Source organism: Toxorhynchites rutilus, chromosome 3 (genome assembly GCF_029784135.1).
Source record: "Toxorhynchites rutilus septentrionalis strain SRP chromosome 3, ASM2978413v1, whole genome shotgun sequence".
NCBI lineage: Eukaryota > Metazoa > Arthropoda > Insecta > Diptera > Culicidae > Toxorhynchites > Toxorhynchites rutilus.
The window spans coordinates 163347616-163358609 of record NC_073746.1 but is presented as its reverse complement, the minus strand read 5'-3'; the positions used below and the strand labels follow the sequence as shown (position 1 = coordinate 163358609).

Sequence of the window (10994 nt, the reverse complement as noted above, 5' to 3'; positions counted from 1 at the left end):
CTGTTCTGTTCGGTTCGTTCCTTCGGTTGTTGGTAGGGATGTCAGATTTCATTTTCGTTACAGACCATTTTGTAGTCACATACTTTTTCAAATTCTAGGAAAATACATAAAATATTTCGTTACCGCAGTTTGCAAACAAAGCAATAGATTACTATGTTAAATATGCGATATGGTAACAGAACGACCGAAAAGAAAATCCATGATTATCCAATAAATTAATTATTTATAGCTTTTGCTTGATCGTAACAAGAAACAATTGTTAAACTCGATCCTATATTGTTGAAAAATAACATTTCATTTTTAGTATCTAAAAACTAATTAAGAATCAGTAACTATTAATTTTATGTTTCATCAACTTCAAAATCACACCAAAGTCATTTTTCACATAATGTAAGATACAATAACGAGATAAAAAAACAGTGCAAAGCAGGCTAGTGCCATTTTCCATGTTTTGATTCAATCGAAGCAAGCATTGTGTTGATGCAAACATTTTCTCCACTGAGGATTATAATTATCAAGAGAGAAGCAGTTATAATCCCATCACCACACAAAATGAAGCGAGGTACCGTTACATCGAGGATTCCAGTCAGCTTGAGGGTTCCAACGCGTTCTTGGGCCAACCGCGAACCAGGAAGTTATGAAAGACGTAGTGGAAAACCACAGAATGAAGATATCAAGGTAGGAAAAAATATTTCTGAGTGTGTACAGTGTTAACAAAACTTTTATTTACAGCCAATTCGGATCCAGATGCATCAAAACGAAGTGATGATCGAGGATGAAGTTCCTCCGCCACTGGTGCCCAGTGAAACAATTTTTGTCGATGATGATGAAGATTTATACTACTGGGAACCAGTAGATGCAACGGAGTTGGAATATATGATTGTCCAGAACAGGAATCTTATAGGAGAACTTCGGAGGATGGAAGCGGAAAATATAAAATTGCGGCAGGAAAATCGACGACTGAAAGCTGAGAAAGAGGTAAAGTTTCTAAAGCGATGTTGTTTTAAATTTATAATCCTTATGGTAGGCGAGGTGGCGCAGTCGCTTTTCCCTTAAAGCATATATGGATCGGATGACAGAGTTATTAGTTGTTAAATATTTATTGTGATTTTTTGTTGTTGTTGCGAGTTCTATTGTACATATTGGTTTCGTTTTTTGTTGCATTCATTTTTTTATATCTTTCTATATACTGTAGCGGATTTATTTTATTGTTACCAGTTTATTATTTTTTCCATAAGGAACATTTGATCTTTGGATGATTTCATTCTATTTATTTATTGTTATTGTCGTATTACATTTTCTGTAGTTTTGTTTTATTCCACATGCATTTATTTTTTATATCTTTCTATATACTGTTGCGGATTTGATTTATTATTACCAGTTCATATTTTATTTATTTATTTTTTCGTTTTTTCGTTTAAAATATTACTAATATTTCTTTCTCTTGTTTCTTTCTGAGTTTCTGAGAGCCTTATTGGCTAGGGTTGCCCTTTTCGGATGACTCAGCTATCAACAAATGACAGACAGGATATGTGACATGAGTATTTATTTCAAAGTTATATGATTTACAAATTTGTAACATTATTATTTATTTCTCACAGATGATGGACCAAGCGAGCGATTTCCTTTCCAATGATAGATGATAGATGATCCAGGCGAATCCTACAGAGCGTGTATTTTTGGACAATGACACTTTTTTGAAATTTTGTTTCTAACTTTTGTTGTTCAATAAATGAATTGTTAATTTGAAATAAACTTCTTTAATATGTAATTTATACTGTTTCATTAATTTTTTTCCCATTTATCCATATCGTTTCTCCATGCTATGCAATAGTTTTATGATTGAACGCTTGTATAATAGAAAGAAAAAAGTTATAGGAGGTTATGTCCAAGATACGACCGCATTGTTGACGTAGAACTACGTTGTTATTTTTTTAAGTCGCTCGTTTATCACCCTTATTCTGATTTTCGAACGAATAGGATTTTTTTTGTTATTCTTTATTTGAGAGGTTTTCAGCCTCCTGGGCTGGTTCGCCTCTTTATCGACGGCATTGCCGCAAGGTTTCGTTGGGAACAGATTGCACATAAAATTATCACATAAAAATTGGACGTAAAAATTAAACACATAAAAATCCTTTTGCGAAACATAACTTAACGAAGAACTTGCTGTTTGCTTGTTGGACCAGATGGCAAGGATGTCCTCGACCCATGGCTCCAGGCCAGTGGAGAGGAATCCGTTCCGTTGAAGATGCCGAAGCGTTCTTATTCCCCTTCATCGTGGAGGGGAAGGAACAAGGATCTTCTTGTCTGATCCATTGTTCAGACGCTAGATCTTAAAAAATAGTTCTGCATCTTTTAGGTAGCAGACAAGCGGTGCTACTCTTGCTGGATCGTCCCTTAAGATGTCTCTTACACTCCCGCTGATTCCATGAAGGTTTCGCAGATCATCAAATTTCGGGCAACCACACAAGAAGTGTTCGCGGAGTTGTGGATTTGGTAGAGGTCGCAGAGTAGATGGGAGGGTCCTCTATTGAATCCGTGTGAGACCGAGCAGTGACCGGTCCTCAGTCTGGACAGGATTCGTTGTTCTCTCATTCCTTTAACATCGTCAAACCTGATAATAGTGCCCTTGACTTTTCTGAGGAACTGCCTCCTCTCTGCGAACCACCTTTCGGTCCAAAAGGTGCGGAAAGAGTTGGAGATCCACAACTTCACATCGTCAAGCGGCACATCCCGAATGAAGAACGGTCTTGTGTGACCGATTCCGGCAAACCGGTCAGCCGCTTCATTCCCTGCGATGCCGTTGTGTCCGGGGACCCACATGAGCACAGTGTCGGGCAATATATACTTCCTGATGGCCTGTACCCATGGATGTTTGGACCTGGTCGCACCGATGGCATCAATGGCGCTTGCCGAATCGGAGACGACCAACAACGGCTTGGAAGATGAAGTTGTAGTTGCCTCGATGATGCCGACCACTTCGGCCGAGAAGACCTGGCAGATGTCCGCGAGTTTCTTGCTGGAAATCAGACTATTCTTATTATCGCTCACCCCAAATCCAACTCCCGATGGTCCTTTTGAGCCGTCCGAGTATCTGATCTCGTGGAGACGGTATTTTTCCGCTATGATGGCCTTGAAATATTCTAGCAGACCGATCGAGCACGCCCCGGCTCGAAAGTTGTCCCGAATACCGTTCTCGACGAGAACAGTTGGGAACCTCCAGTCGTTCGCACCAAACCAGGATTGTTTTGCCACCGGGGGGAGGTTGGGATGCGCCAAACGCTGCAGGATCGTGTTGCTAAGGGCGGTTAGGTGGGTCTCCCCTCTACCGCTAGTTTTTGACAAGAAACTGGCAGTCCTGACTACGATCGCCGAGTCTGTGATTAGATCGAAAGGAGGTTCTCCAATTTTAGCGCAGACAGAGGCAGCTGGTGTTGGCAGGAGACCGGAGACAGTCAGTAGTGCTTTGTTGTAAATCGGTGCCAGAGATTTTGGGAGCTTGTCTCCAGCCAAACACGTCAGTTCAAGGCCATAAGTGAGGCGGCTGCTGATGATGGCTTTGGCCACCTGTAGCCGGATATTTCTGTTGTTGCTTCGGTGCGGTTTGAAAATGGTTTTCAATAGATTCAACCGGGTGGCACAGCTGTTCTTAACTTCCTCGAAATGGCGGAGGAAGTTACGTTTGTGGTCAACAAACACTCCAAGGATCTTTAGCGTTTTCCGGCGGGGAATGTTGTTTTTGTATAGCTTGACCCTGGAGTTGGGACCCTGATGTCTGTCGCTGCAAATCACCATATGGTCGCTCTTCTGCGCTGAAAGTCTAAATCCTCTCTCGGCCGCCCACCGGCCGATGGCATTGGTAGCTGCCTGTATTCTGATGCTTGGAATCCTATGGGTGTCACTCACTGCCATCAAAAGAGTGTCGTCCGCGTAGACAAACACGAAGACTCTCCCAGGCAGGACCTGGAACAGGCTACTCATGGCGACGAGAAAGAGGGTGACGACAAGGACAGAACCTTGAGGTACTCCTGTTTCCTTTTGGAAAGCTCGGGAGCTGATGTTACCAATTTTGACCTCAAAGGTTCTCTACATGTGCTGACGGTTCCTGTTGGCTTCGGCTATCACGTCTCCGAGGGTCGCGAAGTTGTTGTTGGTGCCCATACCTGGTCGGAAGGCGAACTGTTGATAGTGCAATTTTCTATTTTCCGTTAGAAAGGTGACCAGGCGCCTATTCGCCATTCTTTCCAGGATCTTGGATGAACAGGAGGTTAAGGAAATTGGACAGTAGCCTTTCACGTTGTTGCTGCTTTGACCGACCTTAGGTATAGGTATTTCTAGGCTGTGTCTCCAACCCTCGGGAAATTCGTGTGTATTCCATGTTTCAGCATCTTGTAGCCGATACCGTCAGGGCCAGTTGACTTTTTGCGGAACATAGGGCGACAGAAAGTTCCTCGATGATGAAGTTCCGATTTAGAGGATTATTAGGATGACTCACAGGGACCACAAAGTTGCTGACCGAAGTGATACCCGCTCCCTGTCGACGGATGAAATCGGGCTCATATTCGGAGATCGAGGACAATCCCGCGAAATATTCACCGAGCGTGTTCGAAGTATCAACCGGATCGCTGCAGGTTGGAGACACAGCCTAGTAATACCTTGACGAATGGGGTTGTGTGACCTTCTCTTCCCATTTAGTGCGTTTACTTTGCGCCAAAGATCCGCAGAGGACTGGTTTTCGTTGATAGACTCTAGAAAACCAGTCCAACTGTCTAACTTCACCTTCCGGATTAACCGCCGTACTCTGATATGTTGCGCTCGATACCTGTTCATGGCAACTTCCTTCATTGGGTCTCCTGCTGGTAGTCGTTTGGCCGTACGCAGACCATCAATGCAGCGCTTTCTTCCCCGGAGTGGTTTTCGTTCTTGGGATGAAGGCTTCGGCCGCCTCCATAATGATTTTGTTGAAAGTGGCAAAGGTGGTTGGGTTGTCTCTATATATCAAGAAGTCGGAAGATGTTTGAAAAGCTGTCCAGTCAGCTCTTTCGAAGATCCATCTTGGTCTGCGAGTTGCGAGCGGCGGCGGGCCGTTGAAGCTGATGGTTATCGGGTGATGGTCACTGCCATGAATGTCGTCGGCTTTGTTCCACCCTAACCTATCCACCAAGTTGAGATTAGCTGCTGAAATATCAAAGGCTGTGTTGCTCGTACCTCTACGGAAAGTGTCAGTGCCGTCATTTAAGACCGAGAGCTCCATCACCTCCAAGAGGTAAGCGATGATATTCCCTCTGACATTTGGTGTTTGAATTCCCCAGTTGCGGTGATGAGCATTGAAGTCCCCCAAGATGATTTTTGGGTCCTCCAAGCTTGCTAACGCCTCAAGCAGCTTCCGTCGTAGTTCCGGGATTATGCCTCATGGCAGGTATATACAAATGATGGTCACCGGAATCGGGGCCTCGATTTGGACGGCTATTATTGGCAGGTCAGTGGATATTTGTTTTTCGCAAATGGAGAATGTTTCTCCGGACACCCAAAGCAACAGAGTGTTGCAAAACGGAGCCCCGCTTAGTGTGCCAGTGGAATTTAACCCCGACAATTTTCTGTATGTTTGTTGGGGAAACTCGATTTATCTCTTGGAGTGCGATGATGGACGGACATAACTCTCGGTCAAGGGTCTCCAGTTCTCCCAAGTTGTTGTACAGTCCATTGATGTTCCATTGCAGAGCGAGGTTGGTGGATGTGTTGGTGGACATACTTTCCTGGTGATGGGCGGTGTGATGGGGAATCAGATATGTAGTGGTACTGGATGTGATGATTCCCGGTGGAACTCCACCGACGATAACAGGTTGGGCAGCCATTCCACTCGGAAGCAGCCGAGGAAAGATGGTGAGGTTCATTTGGGGAGCTTAAACTCCCGGCCATAGCTTGCGTGGGATCTCCTCGGCTACGTCTCCATGCATCATAGATATTGGCATCGGACCTCGCTTCGGCTGGCATAGGCGAGACAGGCCTGGCATGAGCTTCAAGTGGAGTGGTTGTGGCGGCCGGCTTAGCCCTGGCGGCGAGACGAGCGGATCTTCGGCGGATTGGGACATCAACTGTGGATGGTGTTGTGTCGGCAGCTGGAAGGATCGCAATGGCAACGATATGTGGTATTGTCGAACGAGACAGCGGTGCTCGGGAACTGGGAGTAGAATTCTAAACCAGCGTTCGTTCACTTGACCCGACGGCGGAAAAAAACGGTTCAGCGTCACTGCAATCCTCTGCGCTACTTTGTGATTTGGCGATGGATACTTCGGTGGTAATGACACAGGGTAACGGAAGTTGCACAATGTCGGAAGAAGAAACTCCAGTGAAATCGATCGTGGAACGAGATTCCACTGATTCCACTCTTGTGCGTCCCGAGATCTGAAGCAGTTCCCACGCAGTCCTTCGGGGAATAGACGTTACCGCCCTTGTGCGTCCCAATTTGTGGTGCTGGTCCCACGTGGTCCTTCAGGGAACAGGTGTTGCCACCCTTGTGCGTCCCGAGTTCAGGTACAATTCCCACGTAGTTCGTCGGGGAATAGGTGTTGCCACCCTTACCGGAGAGCTGATTGGTGGAGTAGTGGTTGGCGACAGGTGAGGTAAGAGTTGGACGAAACACTATTTGGGCTGACGGTCCTTACCACTAGTCGGCGGTGGGTATTGAGAGTCTGATCGCTGATTGGGTCGAGTGTTATCTGGAGGCAAGGCGGGTTGCTTGCCTACTGTTGACGATCTCTGACGAATGTTCTTCGGTGGTTGTATAAGCGGGGATTCGGGTTTTCTTTTATTCGAGGGTGTTGCATTTGTAGTTCGATCTCCAGGCTGGTGAGCTGGTAAGAAGTACTGGTGTAGACGGAGATTGTGTTTTCATAAGCGTGTCATCTAGTTCGATGGATTCTATGTCGGAGTCGGAGTAGATGACCAAGCTGGAGTTTTGTGGTATTATACTTGTGGATTTGGCCGGTCGGGAGGATGTAGGGGTGTTGAACAAGGAGGAAGGTCTGGAATGGGTGTCTTTTGTTAACCCGGATGTTTCGGCACTTTTTGTTTGGGGCAATAATGACCTGGCTCTAGATATCTTCTTCTGTTGCAGAGTGATGATTTTGTCCTTCTGGGTCAATCGTTACTCCATGGCCGCTAGTGTGTTGGCCATCTGATCGATTTTATCCACCAGAGACTTGATCATCTCCGTGTTTTTTAACGCCTCGATGCGTTGTAACTCCATTGAAGCGGCCATGTTCGCGATGGTAAGATCTTTTTCTTCTATTTTTTTCACCAGGTCATTTATTCTTCGATCCAGGACTGCCTCCTTCCGCTGGAATCACATGGGTTACGGAACAATTCCCACAGGTTGGCGTGTTTTGTCTACACTTTGTTTTTGTGTGACCAAATGCCCAGCAATTAAAGCATTGCATGGGCGACGGGTAATACGGCCTCGTTCTTACTCGCAGATAGCCAAAATAGATTAATTCAGGTGTACATGTACCATTAACTGTCAGGATTAACGCAGGAGTGTTTTCTATCGCGTCTGGACCGGTCCGTCGTTTGAGTCTTCTAGTCGCTGTCACTTTTTGGTCTTTGAGGCAGTCCACAATGTCCTCCTCCGACATATTAATTGTTTGTGCGCAACTAACAACACACTTGGTGCTGTTCAAGTGTTTTTGGTAGGTGACCTTGACGTTTGTACCATCAGATAATTGTGTCAGCTGTGACAGAGCCTCCGCTTTTTTTATTACGAACTTTAAGGGCATAAGCCCTCGATTTCTTTAACACAGCTCTCAATAGATTTGCGAATGAGAAAAGGGGCGGGGGGAGATTCTTATCTTTACCGTCATCGCCAACACCAGTAATGCGCAGTACAATAAGCTCACCGTGTTCACCAGCCGGATCCATATGTTCTGGTAACGTTGCTCCTGAATAACTGCCTTGAATATTACGGTAGTTCGCACCGCCTTTATGGCCCCACACCGTAGGTGCGGAGCCGGGGACGTCCACCATGGCGGCGGCCCAGCGGCTACTCAATCACTGCCAGACACCACTAAAATGTTTTTTTATCATCGCGCACTGCGAGGGAGGCTCGACCCCTACCCGATGACCGGTACGTCTGCCTCGTGATCTTACCGTGCTGCAGCTAGTATTCCTCGACATTACAAATGGTCTTTCAGTTCACGGTTGAGTTCAAGAAAGGCATCGCGCTGCAGGATCAGCTTGAGCGAAAGAAGCTGTCGAATAAGAATAAGTAATATGATCGCATTCCAAGATCAACTAACCTATTTATTAATTCGTAAGGTCGACATTTCTCCAGAATATGATTTGACACTTGATAGTGTCAAGTCCGATGAGAAGTTACAAACACTAGGAAATATCCAACCTTATAGGTATACCTGATCACTATATTTCATTCAAATTGTATCTCATAACATATTTCAATATTCTTCTTACAGTGAATACAAGGGAGCGTCAGCAGTGCAATCAGGTTGATATCTACCGACTCAAAGAGCATCAAATCCAAACACGCATCACGATTCGATCAACATCCCCGCTCTTGCCCTGAATGTTCCACGTTTCTTCCCAAAAATAATAAAGTTTTGATAAAACTCATAGATAATTTTGAGAAATCCGTCGTTCATGACTATTCGAATTCAAATAATGTGTAGTAAACAATACGTTTACTGGAATTTCTTTATTATCCTACAAACATGAAATTATTTTTCGCAACTATAGCAACTGATAGCATTCATTCAATAATTATGACCAACACTGGACATCCTGATGTGTCCATGTTAGGTCTTCTACAATCTTGATTTTATCATCTACGGCCGCTTCCTTCTTAGTTCTATCCCCGTCGATCTGCAATCCCAATGCATCGTATATATTTCCCGAGTTAAATCCAGAAAACTATCCACTATCCACTATCCATCCTCCATCAATAAATCCCTCGCAACGTTCCGTTTCCATTTCGGTATGGAAACTACGCCAATACGAATAATCAGTCTTACCAACAGATTTGATTGTATCAAACTTTCCCGTAACTTTCGAAGAAATTCATAATAATCGAGTGTTATTTGTGATCAGACCGTGCCAAATAGCACACAGCCCGTTGTCGGCGTCGTTCGCTCACCAATGTTTTGCATCACGAGCGAACCATGGCATGAATTGAGGAACCTCTGGCATTTGCTATCGTTCGTCGCCCGTTGTTGTGGTCCTTAAAAAAAATACAAAAAGTGTTCTTATGATAAACAGAGCTACGGAAATCCTACTTACCCATCTTTTAGGCAAACAAATAGATACTTGCTGTTGTCCACCCAAGGAACGCATCGTCATCCAATATTGTTACTGCTGTATCAATAGTTTTGAGAAATTTGGTTGAAATCGATCTCCTCACAACTACTCCCATTTGCTTGTAATGCAACAGCGTGATAGATCGCATCAAATCACCCACCAAAATGAAGTCGCCTGTTCGAAAAAGAACATTAATCTAGTTTACCATTGGTTCTACAATATAATGCCAACACGATATTACAATGGCTACATTCATGTCGCAAATCCTTATCATACTATCGTACGGTTGAATTGATGTTAGCCAATACTCGGCCATTGAACTCAACATGATTACCTTCTCGCTTAACTAACAATGAGGGCATGCGCTAAAGAAACAGCCGAGAACCAATTGGAGAGCGGATGGTTGCTGAACAGTCCCCCGCACAAAAGTTGACCGGAAGTTAGTGACGAAACCTGTGAAATAACAAACATTGGCGCCAACCGCTGGATGTAGGATCCTTCTTTGAAGAACTGCTGATTACTGGGAATGTTTTTAAGCAAGTTCATCATCAGAAATAAACAATCCTCCACGACAATTCCACCATCTGCGCATCCTTCCTCCTTGATAACATCAAACAATCGATCAAAAGCATTTTCAAAAGCTACAATTTTTTGGATGTTTGCGTTTCCTTTGGTAAGCTGTATCAACAGTAGCAATACATCATTTCTAATAACTTCTCGGCTGTCAACCAGCAAATCCATCAACTTGGAAACGTCCATTGGGCTAACAAGAACGATTTCCTGTATGTCCTTCGTTTTGTTTGCTAACAAACTGGTCAACAACTTAATAGCCGACCAGCGAACCCAAAAATCGTACTCTTCCAGAGAATTCAAAATCAAGCTCACATTCTCGTTCGACTTGAGGAACATCTCCGTAAATTGTTCTCCTATGTTGACCGTCACGCTTGGGTTGTCCGGGTTGTCTTCTTCGAACTGTTCCTGAGAAGTGATATGACAGAGGGTGTCCAAGCAGTACCCAATTATCTCCGGATCGGCTCTATCCATTTCCATGACTTGGAGAAGAGCGTGCATACCTTGGGCTCTCACTTCCACGCGATATTTTTTTCGAAAGAGCCCTGAGCGCTCTGCAAGCATCGCGGCGATCCTCGAGTAGTGTCGAAGCACTCACTTGTTCTACCTGTTCCAGAGGGGCATAATAATTTAAAAGGTTTAGAATGAGTTTCTGACCCAAATTTCGTTGTTTCATACAGTTTTGGCACCACTTTGCAGCGCCCCAGGTTCCTGAGAACCCAGCACTGACTGCAAACCACTTTTTATAAAGTTCATCAGCGAATATTTACTACTGTCAGGAGGAAATTAAATATTTTTTCATAGAAACAGACAGTTTTCGCTGCCAATTGTTGATGTGATAAGAAACTTACACGTCAATAATTTCGGCACTGTTTTGACACTTGCAAAAGTGATGTGGTTTCAAGAAGGTGTATTGGTATTTTGGGATTGGTATTCTGTACGGTTCGTTCCTTCGGTTGTTGGTAGGGATGTCAGATTTCATTTTCGTTACAGACCATTTTGTAGTCACATACTTTTTCAAATTCTAGGAAAATACATAAAATATTTCGTTACCGCAGTTTGCAAACAAAGCAATAGATTACTATGTTAAATATGCGATATGGTAACAGAACGACCGA

The 10994-nt window shown here is 44.2% G+C and overlaps 1 protein-coding gene across 1 annotated transcript in view; it reads right to left on the bottom strand.

Annotated features, from left to right (window-relative positions):
• Positions 1–9465: 9465 nt before the first annotated feature.
• LOC129778605 (general vesicular transport factor p115-like) overlaps positions 9466–10994 on the bottom strand; it is a 55790-nt gene continuing 54261 nt past the window's right edge. The window contains exon 2 of the mRNA XM_055785619.1: positions 9466–10483. Coding sequence (XP_055641594.1) covers positions 9649–10440 — 792 coding nt within the window. The 5' untranslated portion in view covers positions 10441–10483 and the 3' untranslated portion in view covers positions 9466–9648. The remainder of the gene's footprint in view (positions 10484–10994) is intronic.